Genomic DNA, 12,444 nt, shown 5'->3' with positions numbered 1-12,444 from the left:
CTTTCTCATGGTTCTTGATTCTGCTCAATATTACCTTAAAAATCTAAAGTAGTAATCATGCCCTTTGACTCTGCTGTCCTTTGTATTTATGTCATCTGAACATATGTTTATTTTACAATTGTTCATTTTCCCTTCCATAACACAGATCATATCAAGGCAGAGATGCTTTCTCATGTTCTGTTCTATTAGTGGTCCTCACAGTAAATACTCAAAAATCTTTGTGGGGTAAATTAAAAAGTTATATGTTAAATTTTTTTAAATATTGTTTTTTTTATTTTAATTTTTTAAAATTTTTATTTAGTATTGGTGTATAGTTGATTTAACAGTGTTGTGTTAGTTTCTGGTGTACAGGAAAGTGATTTAGTTATACATATATATATCCACTTGTTTCAAATTCTTTTCCCAAGTTTAGTTTATTACAAAGTATTGAGCAGAGTTCTGTGTACTATACAGTAGGTCCTTGTTATCTGCTTTAAATTTTAAATATAGCAGTGCATATTCGTCAATCCTAAACTCCCAATCCATCCCCCCCACCACACACACTTCCCCCTTTGTAAACCATTAAGTTCATTCTTTAAATGTGTGAGTCTATTTTGGTTTCAGAAATAATTTAACTTGAATAATTTTTTGAAGATTCTGCATATAAGTGATATCATATGATATTTGTTTTTCTCTGTCTGACTTGCTTCACTTAGTATTGTGATCTTCAAGTCCACCCATGTTGCTGCAAATAGCATTATTTCACTCCTTTTTATGGCTGACTAGTATTCCATTGTGGACAGGTACAAAATCTTATGTATCCTTTCATATGTCAAAGAACATTTAGCTTGTTTCCATAGCCTTACTGTTGTAAACAGTGCTGCAATAAACGTTGGGGGTGCATCTATCCACTTGTATCATGTTTTTTTCTAGTTATATACCCAGGAGTGGGATTGTTAGGTCATATGGTAGTTCTCTTTTTGTTTTTTAAGAAGCCTCCATTCTGTTCTCAATAGTGGCTTACCAAATCATATTCCCACCAACAATATAGTAGGGTGACTTTTTCTCCATACCCTCTTCAGCATTTATTGTTTGAAGATTTTTTGATGAAGGTCATTTTGACTGGTTTAAGGTGATACCTCCCTATAGTTTTGATTTGCATTTCTCTAATAATTAGCAATGTTGAGCATTTTTCATGTACCTCTTGGCCATCTGTATGTATTCTTTGAAGAAATGTCTATTTAGGTTTGCCTAATTTTTTATTGTTGTTGTTGTTTTCTTTTTTTGGGGGGATGGTATTGAGCCACAATAGCTGTTTGTAAATTTTGGAGACTAATCTTTTCAGTCATATCATTTGCAAATATTTTCTCCCATTCTGAGGGTTATCTTTTTGTTTTGTTTATGGTTTCCTTTGTAGAAGAAAACAGGTTGCTGTGCAAAAAATTTTGACTTTAACTAGGTCCCATTTGTTTGTTTTTTATTTTTTCCATTACTCTGGGACATGGATTGAAAAAGATATCACTGCATCTTATGTCAAAGTGTGTTCTGCCTATATTTTCCTCTAAGATTTCTATAGTGTTTGGTATTACATTTAGGTCTTTAATCTACTTGGAGTTTATTTTTGTGTATGGTGTTCATGTTCTAGTTTCATTCTTTTACATGTAACTGTCCAGTTTTCTGAGCACCATTTATTGAAGAGGCTTGTCTTTTCTCCATTTTATAATCTTGCCTCCTTTGTCATAGATTAATTTGCCATAGATATATGGGTTTATTTCTAGCCTTCCTATCCTGTTCCATTGATCTATATTTCTGTTTTTGTGCCAGGACCATACTGTTTTAATTACTGTTGCTTTGTAGTATAGTCTGAAGTCACAGAGCCTGATTCCTCCAGCTTCATTTTGCTTCTCAAGTTTGTTTTGATTATTCAGGGTCTTTTATGTCTCTATAAAAGTTTTAAGAATTTTTCGTTGTTGTTGTTCCAGTTCTGTGAAAATTACCATTGGCAATTTCATATGGATTGTATTGAATCTGTAGAACGCCTTAGGTAGTAGAGTCATTTTGATAATATTGATTCTTTGAATTCAAGAATGGTACATCTCTCCATTTGTTTGTGTCATCTTTGATTTCTTTCATCAGCATCTTATACTTTTCTGCGTAGAGGTTTTTTGTCTCCTTGATATTTTATTCCTTGGTTTATTCCTGTATGTTTTATTCATTTTGATGCAATAGTAAAGGGGATTGTTTCTTTAATTTTCCTTTCTGGGTTTTCCTGGTTATTGTGTAGAAATGAAAAAGACTTCTGCATATTAATTTTGTAACCTGCAATTTTACCTAATTCATTGATGAGATATAGTAGTTTTCTAGTGGCATCTGTCAGATTTCCTATGTATAAAGTCATATCTTCTGCAAGCAATGACAATTCTACTTTTTTTTCTATCACTCTCTCTCTCTTTTTTTTATTCTTTTCTAGTTTGGATTTCTTTTACTTGTTTTTCTTCTCTGATTCTTCCTCCAAAACTTTGTTGAATTAAACTGGCAAGAGAAGACATGCCTGTCTTGTTACTGATCTTAGAAGAAATGCTTTCCGCTTTTCACCATTGATTATGATGTTAGCTGTACATTTGTCATGTATGGCCTTTATTATGTGGAGGGATATTCCCTCTATGCCCACTTTCTGGAGAGTTTTTGTCATACTTAGATGTTGAACTTTGTCACAAGCTTTTTCTGCACCTGTTGAGATTATCATATGGTTTTTATTTTTCAATTTGCTTTTGTGATGTATCACACTGACTGATTTGTGGTATTGAAAAAATAGTTGCATGTCTGGGATAAGTCTCACTTGCTCCTGGTGTATTGTCCTTTAATATATTGATGGATTCAGATTACTGGTATTTTGTTGAGGTTTTTAGTGACCATGTTCATCAATGATACTGGCCTGCAATTTTCCTTTTTTTGTATTATCTCTATATGATTTTCATATCAGCATGATGGTGGCTTCATAGGATGAGCTTGGGAGTTTTCCTTCCTGTGCAACTTCTTGGAATATTTTCAGAAGAAAAGGTGCTAACTTTTCTTGAAATATTTGATAGAATTTGTCTATGAAGCCATTTGGTCCTGGACTTCTGCTTGTTGGGAATTTTTAAATCACAATTTCAATTTCAGTACTTGTGATTGTTCTGTTGATTTTTCTATTCCTAGTTCAGTCTTGGTAGATTGTAGTCTTTGAAGAGATTTTCCGTTTCTTCCAGGCCGTCCTTATGATCCTTTGTATTTCTTTGGGGGATAAGTTGATTTTAAAAAAAGAAAAAAAGGATAAGTAATGTATATTTGCTTAAAAATATTTGTTTTGGGAGCATATTTTTCTTTTTCTTTTAAATTTATTTTTATTGAAGGATAATTGCTTTACAGAATTTTGCTGTTTCCTGCCAAACCCCAACATGAATCAGCCATAGGTATACATATATCCCCTCCGTTTTGAAATTCCCTCCTATCTCCCTGCCCATCCCACCCCTCTAGGTTGATACAGAGCCCCTGAATTTTGAGTTTCCTGAGCCATACAGCAAATTCTTGTTGGCTATCTATATTACATATGGTAATGTAAGTTTCCATGTTACATTACATACATCTCACCCTCTCCTCCCCTCTCCCCATGTCCATAACTCTCTTCTCTATGTCTGTTTCTTCACTGTTGTCTGGTAAATAAATTTTTCAGTACCATTTCTCTAGATTCCATATATATGTGTTAGAATACGATATTTATCTTTCTCTTTCTGACTCACTTCACTCTGTATAATAGGTTCTAGGTTCATCCACCTCATTAGAACTGACTCAAATGTATTCCTTTTAGTAGCTGAGTAATATTACATTGTGCACATATACCAAAACTTCTTTATCCATTCATCTGTCGATGGACATGTAGATTGCTTCCATGTTCTAGCCATTGTAAATAATGCTGCAATGAACAATGGGATACATGTGTCTTTTTCAATTCTGGTTTCCTCAGGGTATATGCCTAAGAGTGGAATTGCTGGGACATATGGTGGTTTCTGAGCATTTTTTGGGGTTGCCATTCTTTGGGATTGGAATGAAAACTGACCTTTACCAGTCCTGTGGCCACTGCTGAGTTTTCCATATTTGCTGGCATATTGAGTGTAGCACTTTCACAGCATGATCTTTCAGGATTTGAAATAGCTCAACTGGAATTCCATCACCTCCACTAGCTTTGTCCATAGTGGTGCTTTCTAAGGCCCACTTGACTTCACATTCCAGGATGTCTGGCTCTAGGTGAGTGATCACACCATCGTGATTATATGGGTCATGAAGATCTTTTTTGTACAGTTCTTCATGTATTCTTGCCACCTCTTCTTAATATCTTCTGCCTCGGTTAGGTACGTACCATTTCTGTCCTTTATCGAACCTTTGTATGAACTGTTCCCTTGATATCTCTAATTTTCTTGAAGAGATCTCTAGTCTTTCCCATTCTGTTGTTTTCCTTTATTTCTTTGCATTGATCGCTGAGGAAGGCTTTCTTATCTCTCCTGGCTATTCTTTGGAACTCTGCATTCAAATGGGAATATCTTTCCTTTTCTCCTTTGCTTTTTGCTTCTCTTCTTTTCACAGCTATTTGAAAGGCCTCCTCAGACAAGCATTTTGCCCTTTTGCATTTCTTTTCAATGGGGATGGTCTTGATCCCTGTCTCCTGTACAATGTCACAAACCTCTTTCCATAGTTCATCAGGCACTCTCTCTATCAGATCTAGTCCCTTAAATCTATTTCTCACTTCCACTGTATAGTCATAAGGGATTTGATTTAGGTCATACCTGAATGGTCTAGTGGTTTCCCTACTTTCTTAATTTAAGTCTGAATTTTGCAAAAAAGTGTTCATGGTCTGAGCCACAGTCAGCTCCCGGTCTTGCCTTTGCTGACTGTATAGAGCCTCTCCATCTTTGGCTGCAAAGAATATAATCAATCTGATTTTGGTGTTGACCATCTGGTGATGTCCATGTGTAAAGTCTTTTCTTGTGTTGTTGGAAGCAGGTGTTTGCTATGACCAGTGTGTTCTCTTGGCAAAACTCTATTAGACTTTGCCCTACTTCATTCTGTACTCTAAGACCAAATTTGCCTTTTACTCCATGTGTTTCTTGACTTACTACATTTGCATTCCAGTCCCCTATACTAAAATGTCATCTTTTTTGAGTGTTAGTTCTAAAAGGTCTTGTTATGTCTTCATAGAACCGTTCAACTTCAGCTTCTTCAGCATTACTGGTTGGGGCATAGGCTTGGATTACCGTGATACTGAATGGTTTGCTTTGGAAATGAACAGAGATCATTCGGATGTTTTTGAGATTGCATCCAAGTACTTCATTTTGGACTCTTTTGTTGACCATGATGGCTACTCCATTTCTTCTAAGGGATTCCTGCCCACAGTAGTAGATATAATGGTCATCTGAGTTAAATTTACCCATTGCAGTCCGTTTTAGTTTGCTGATTCCTAGAATGTCAACATTCACTTTTGCCATCTCCTGTTTGACCACTTCCAATTTGCCTTGATTCTTGGACCTCCCATCCAGGTTCCTATGCAATATTGCTCTTTACAGCATCGGACCTTGCTTCTATCACCAGTCACATCCACAACTGGGTATTGTTTTTGCTTTGACTGTCTCTTCATTCTTTCTGGAGTTATTTCTTAACTGATCTCCAGTAGCATAATGGGCACCTACCGACCTGAGGAGTTCAGTATGCTGTCATTTTGCCTTTTCATATTGTTCATGGGGCTCATGGGGTTTCCAGTCCCTAAGAAAGGCAATCCCAAAGAACGTTCAAACTACCCCACAGTTGCACTCATCTCACACGCTAGTAATGTAATGCTCAAAATTGTGTGAGCTTCATATAGTGTGAAATTTGTGCTGAGTTTTTGTTTGTTTCTTTTTCCTCTGATGGGCAAAGCTAAATTAGATGGTACTCCTGTCTGAAGATGATTGGGTTTGTATTTTTGTTTTGTTTGTTGTTTTGATACACGGGCTGTTACTATTGGTTGAGTGATGCTGGGTTTTGTATTCAAGTGGTTTCCTTTGTGTGAGTTCTCACTATTTGATACTCCCTAGGGTTAGTTCTCTGGTATTCTAAGGTCAAGGAATCAGTGCTCCCACTCCAAAGGCTCAGAGTTTGAGCTATGGTCAGGAACAAATATTCCACAAGTGGTTTGTTATGGAATTAAGGGAGAGTAAAACAAATATCCAAAAATAAGAAACCAAAGATGAACCCCAGACCAATGGCTGTTATAAAACCAGGCAAATAATAATTAAAATAAGGGAATATACACATATACATATACACCCATGTGCAAAGTGAAAACAGTCCAGCAAAAATAAAGTACAGTAGATTGATCCAGTGAACAAAGGAAATAAAAAATTATATTTACCAGTTAAGAACAAAATTAACTTAAACAGAAACTGGAAAACAAAACTAAAGCAAAGTGGCAAGTGGTGAATAAAGCAATGAGAACAAAACTAACATATTTTGAGAGGAAAGAAAGAAATAATCGATATGTAAAGTTAAATAAAGGTAGATGAAGATGTATATACATTAATGATTAATTGCAAGGAGATAAGAGTAATAGGAAAGGTAATGAAGGAATAAATTTAGAAAAAATGTAATAGGTTTAACAAATTAAAAATAAAAATCATAAAAAGGAGAAAAAGAATAAAAAACAGAAGAAGAAAGAAGAAAGGAGGATAAAGGGAAAACTACACAGAACTCCAAAAGACCAGTGCAGAGGCAGAGATTTAGGCAATAATACAAAGTATGAATGAATATACACATATACATATACATCCATAAGAAAATCAAAATAGTCCAACAAACATTAAGTACAATAGATTGACCTAGTGAACAAAGGAAACCAAAAATTTTATCTACCACAACAAAACTAATTAAAGCAAAAACTGGAAAACAAAACTAAAACAAGGTGCCAACTGGGGAATAAAGCAATGAAAATAAAACTAATAAATATGTTGAGAGGAAAGGAGAGAAAGAAAAGAAAGAAAGAATAGATATGCAAAGTTAAAAAGAGGTAGATAAAGATTTATATATGTTAAAGGATAACTGCAAGGGAAAGAGAAGAGCAGGAAAAGCAAACAAAGGAATAAATTAGAAAGAAATATCAATTCGATTAAAAAATAAAAAGAGAAAAAAAAAAAAAAGAAGAAAACTCCACAGAACTGCAAAAGTCCAACATAGAGGCAGAGGTTTATGGCAACAATAAAAAAAATGTGACTGAGGAAAGAAAAAAAAAAGCTCAAAAGTTTAATTGGATTTATTCAGTTCAGTTCAGTAGCTCAGTTGTGTCCACTCTTCTTGCGACCCCATGAACCACAGCACACCACACCTCCCTGTCTATCACAACCTCTCGGAGTTCACCCAAACTCATATCCATTGAGTCGGTGATGCCATCCAACCATCTCATCCTCTGTCGTCCCCTTATCCACCTGCCCTCAATCTTTCCCAGCATCAGGGTCTTTTCCAATTAGTCAGCTCTTCGCATGAGGTGGCCAAAGTATTGGAGTTTCAGCTTTAGCATCAGTCCTTCCAATGAACACCCAGGACTGATCTCCTTTAGGATGGACTGCTTGGATCTCCTTGCAGTCCAGGGGACTCTCAAGAGTCTTCTTAAACACCACAGTTCAAAAGCATCAAATTTTTGGCACTCAGCTTTCTTTATAGTCCAACTCTCATATCCATACATGATCACTGGAAAAACTATAGCCTTGACTAGACAGACCTTTATTGACAAAGTAATGTCTCTGCTTTTTAATATGTTGTCTATGTTGGTCATAGCTTTCCTTCCAAGGAGTAAGGGTCTTTTAGCTTTATGGCTGCAATCACCATCTGCAGTGATTTTTGGATCCCCCAAAAATAAAGTCAGCCACTGTTTCCCCATCTATTTGCCATGAAGTGATGGGACTAGATGCCATGATCTTAGTTTTCTGAATGTTGATCTTTAAACCAGCTTTTTCACTCCTCTTTCACTTTCATCAAGAGGATTTTTAGTTCCTCTTCACTTTCTGCCGTAAGGGTGGTGTCATCTGCATATCTGAGGTTATTGATATTTCTCCCGGCAATCTTGATTCCAGCTTGTGCTTCCTCCAGCCCTGTGTTTCTCATGATGTACTCTGCATATAAGTTAAATAAGCAGGGTGATGATATACAGCCTTGACGTACTCCTTTTCCTATTTGGAACCAGTCTGTTGTTTCATGTCCAGTTCTAACTGTTGCTTCCTGACCTGCATACAGGTTTCTCAAGAGGCAGATCAGGTGGTCTGGTATTCCCATCTCTTTCAATAAAATCAACAACTACAACAGAGCGGGGGGCGGGGGGGGGGAGAGGGGAAAAAAACTGAAAGAATCTACAGAACAAATAAAAAATAAGAATAATAAATGGTTTTCTTGAGTTACTGCTCTCAGAGTCCCTTCCTGTGCTGGGAGTCACAGTCCACCTTACTTCCCTAGAATGCCCTCCAACACTGTGCTGGTCTTTGGACCTCTTGTGGAGGCTGCTCAGTTTCTCATCTGTTCCTATTCCTCTGTGTTCTTGCCTCCAATGTCCACAGGTATCAGAGCTAGTGCATTTTCTTTTGTGGGGGCTCTCAATGTCCTTTTATCTGTTCCATAGACACAATCTGCCTAGTTGATCATCTGGATTTAATCTGCAGCTTGTACAGATGGTCTGAAGATTTTGGATCCTCTTCCTTAGCCAAACTGCTTCTGGGTTTCAATTGTGATTTTATTTCCACTTCTGCATATGGGTCGTCCACTGGGGCTTAGCTCCTGAAGCTACCCTGGAGGCCTTGGGTTTGCCCCTGTGAGGGCTACGTGTGGAGGTAGTGTAGCTGCTTGGATCGCAGGGGTTCTGGCAGCACCAGGTACTCAGGGGGTTTGGTGGTTAGGGTAGCAGGAAATATAGTGCTCTAAGAAGCATATGGTAACCAGTATTGGCCAATGTGCTCCAGTATTTTGGCCTGGAGAACCCCTTCTCTGACAGAGAAGCCTGGCAAGCCACAGTCTACAGGTCGCAAAGAGTCAGACAGGAATGAAGTGACTCAGCATGCATAAACACAAGACTTTTGTTTTTTGGCCTGTAACAGCTCTTCCCCATTGAGAGCTGAGCGTGAAGGTAGTGCTGCTGCTTGGCTTCTGGGGACCCTGGTGGCGCCAAGTGTGCAGGGACACATTGTCTCTGTGGCAGGAGTTACGGCCCTATCAGAGTCTTTTTTCGAGCCTCTTGTAGCTGGGGGTCAGAAGACCTCTTTGGCTATTCTTTCTCTGTAGCTCCGCCCATTCAGGCACTCGGAGATTTCCCTTGCCTGGGGTCCTTCTCTGCCGCTCTGAGTGTCAGACACAGAGCGGGGCTCCCTGACTGGGGTCGCTGAAAGGAGCACCATGGGTGGGGTCCTACGCGGCAGTTCAGTGCGCCAGGGGTTTGATGGGCCAGCATCTCTAATGTTCAGCTGCTGACACTTTCCTGTGGAGACAGAGAGGCTATGGTGATGGCTCCACCCCACTACCCGTGACTCAGCTGTATTGCCTTCCATGGCTGCCTGGCTTTCCTCCATAGGCATTTCCAACCACGGTCTCCTCCTTCACATCCCCTCGATCCGTCTCTCCACAGTCAGCGGCAGCCCTCGCCCTGGGATTGCTCCACAATCCCCGAACTCCAGTTCCCAGCCACTGCCCCTTCCAGGAGACCCGTGTTCCTGCTCCATGTATGAATGACTGTGGCAAGGACTGTCTGATTCTCATTCCATTTAGGTTGCCACAGATCAACTGTTTCACTCTCAGCTTTAAATGTTTCTCCTCTGACTCAGACAGTTGCCCCGCTGTGGCGATCCGACCCCTGCTTCAGTTCCCTCCCTGCTGAGGGCAGGTCCAGTCCTAGAAACACTCCTGTTTTTCCCCCTAGCTCCTTTGTCCTACCAAGTTTTGTGTGGGTCTATATATTCTTTTTCACTGGTCAGGCACTCCTGCCAACTCTCAGCTGGTGTTCTGCATGCACTTCTGTGTCTGAAGGTGTATTCATGATGTATCCATGGAGAGAGATGCACTCCACATCCGCCTACTCCATGCCATCTTCTCCTGGGAGCATTCTTATGAGGGAAAATTAGGAGTTCTTCTTAAAACGCTAGGCAGGTAATTTCATGTTGATGAATATGAGTGATATCAATTACAGATTTAATTCTTTATAGGACTATTTCATGACATAGCCTTTTTAATTACATTTAGGTTTGTTTATGGTATATGGTATCATACTATTTTTCTCCCAATTCCGTTCAGTTCAGTTCAGTCACTCCGTTGTGTCTGACTCATTGCGACCCCATGGACTGCAGGACACTAGGCCTCCCTGTCCATCACCAACTCCTGGAGTTTACTCAAACTCATGTCCATTGAGTCGGTGTTGCCATCCAACCATCTCATCCTCTGTCATTGCCTTCTCCTCCCTCATTCAATCATTCCCCGCATCAGAGTCTTTTCCAGTGAGTCAGTTCTTTGCATCAGGAGGCCAAACTATTGGTGTTTCAGCTTCAGCATCAGTCCTTCCAATGAATATTCATGAGTTATTTCCATTTGGATAGGTTGGGTCCAAAGAGAGACTGGTTGGGTCTCTCTTGCAGTCCAAGGGACTCTCAAATGTCTCCTCCAATATGAGAGTTCAAAAGCATGAATTCTTGGCGCTCAGCTTTCTTTATAGTCCAATTCTCACATCCATACATGACTACTGGAAAAACCACAGCTTTGACTAGATGAACCTTTGTTGGCAAGTAATGTCTCTGCTTTTTAATATGCTGCCTAGGTTGGTCATAACTTTTCTTCCAAGGAGCAAGCATCTTTTAATTTCATGGCTGCAGTCACCATCTGCAGTGATTTTGGAGCCCAAAGAAATAAAGTCTCTCACTCTTTCCACTATTTCCCCATCTATTTGCCATGAAGTGATGGGACTGGATGCCATAATCTTTGTTTTATGAATGTTGAGTTTTAAGTCAACTTTTTCACTCTCCTCTTTCACTTTCACCAAGGGGCTCTTTAGTTCTTCACTTTCTGCCATGAGGGTGGTATCATCTCCATATCTGAGGTTATTGATATTTCTCCCTGCAATCTTGATTCCAGCTTGTGCTTCATCCAACCCAGCATTTCTCATGATGTACTCTGCATATAAGTTAAATAAGCAGGGTGACGATATACAGCCTTGATGTACTCCTTTTCCCATTTGGAACCAGTCTGTTGTTCCATATCCAATTCTAACTCTTACTTCTTGACCTGCGTACAGATTTCTCAAGAGACAGGTCAGGTGGTCTGGTATTCCCATCTCTTTAAGAATTTTCCACAGTTTGTTGTGATACACTGTCAAAGGCTTTGGCATCATCAGTAAAGTTGAAGTAGGTGTTTTTCTGGAACTGTCTCGGTTTTTCAATGATCCAACTGATCCATTTGATGTTGGCAATTTGATCTCTTTTTCCTCTGCCTTTTCTCTACTACTTATCTCTATTCATCTCTACTACTCTATTATAGATAATGAATGATTTCTATTTTCAGTTATGTTTTCTTAGGAACAATTTTGAATAAAAATGAAACATTTAACCTCAAAATATACTTGTTCTCTTCAATCCTCCTAGGGAATTTATGCTTGCTTAAATATTTCAAGGGTATATTCTTTCTCAAATTTTCTTTGAAGATGTTAAACTTTAATTAAATGCATCCTTTTTCACATTAGACAGTCATATATTCAATCACTGCTTTTTAGTTTTGGTTGACTAGAGATCATTGTACAGATCCTAGTGGCATTGATGTAGCTTCAGCATGGTGCAGTTTCAGTCTTTATCAAGATTCTTCAAAATCTTATTTAATAAAAGGAATAATAAGAACAACCAGCATATTTATAATGACTTCACATTTCATTTAATGTTTTTCTTGTGAATTTTTTTTCAGAAATTGAAAAATTTCAAGCTTCTGATGGAAAGAATGAAGATGAAGAAGAGAAATATCTTGATGTCATCAGCAACAAAAATATAAAGCTCTCGGAAAGGGTATTGATTCCTGTCAAACAGTATCCAAAGGTACTACAATATATGCTTTTTAACCTCATTAATTTAAAAAAATATAATGAAAATAAGATGATGTTTTATCCATTGCTTTTATGAAATAGATGTGCAAATCTTTGTTTTACTGGTATATACAAATATATGATACTGACATAGAAGAAGGAAAACTCTTTGAAAGTACAATAATTTTCTACTGATGGCTGCAACATTTTATTCCGTGAATATAGGAAGCATAACTAGATATTTTCATCATTTAACATGTATGTAGTTCGGCAATTTGTCCAGATATGCTCAATCAACAATGTTTTAGTTCATGTTAAAATGCACATTTTATTATAAGAGTGTAGAATTAATGCTGCAAAATATAAAGCAT

The 12,444-nt window shown here is 38.1% G+C and overlaps 1 protein-coding gene across 15 annotated transcripts in view; it reads left to right on the top strand.

The window, feature by feature from the left end:
• KHDRBS2 (KH RNA binding domain containing, signal transduction associated 2) overlaps nucleotides 1–12,444 on the top strand; it is a 714,887-nt gene that overhangs the window by 152,711 nt on the left and 549,732 nt on the right. For all 15 annotated transcript variants that reach the window (XR_006266123.1, XR_006266120.1, XR_006266124.1 and 12 more), the window contains one exon: nucleotides 11,959–12,086. Coding sequence is in view for 9 of the 15 variants with exons in the window: in XM_043450331.1 (XP_043306266.1) it covers nucleotides 11,959–12,086 (128 nt within the window). In the remaining 6 variants the exon portion in view is untranslated. The remainder of the gene's footprint in view (nucleotides 1–11,958; nucleotides 12,087–12,444) is intronic.

The sequence above is a fragment of the Cervus canadensis genome, chromosome 28 (genome assembly GCF_019320065.1).
Source record: "Cervus canadensis isolate Bull #8, Minnesota chromosome 28, ASM1932006v1, whole genome shotgun sequence".
NCBI classification, from domain to species: domain Eukaryota; kingdom Metazoa; phylum Chordata; class Mammalia; order Artiodactyla; family Cervidae; genus Cervus; species Cervus canadensis.
Note: the sequence above shows the minus strand (reverse complement) of the source record. Positions and strands in the feature narration are given on the sequence as shown.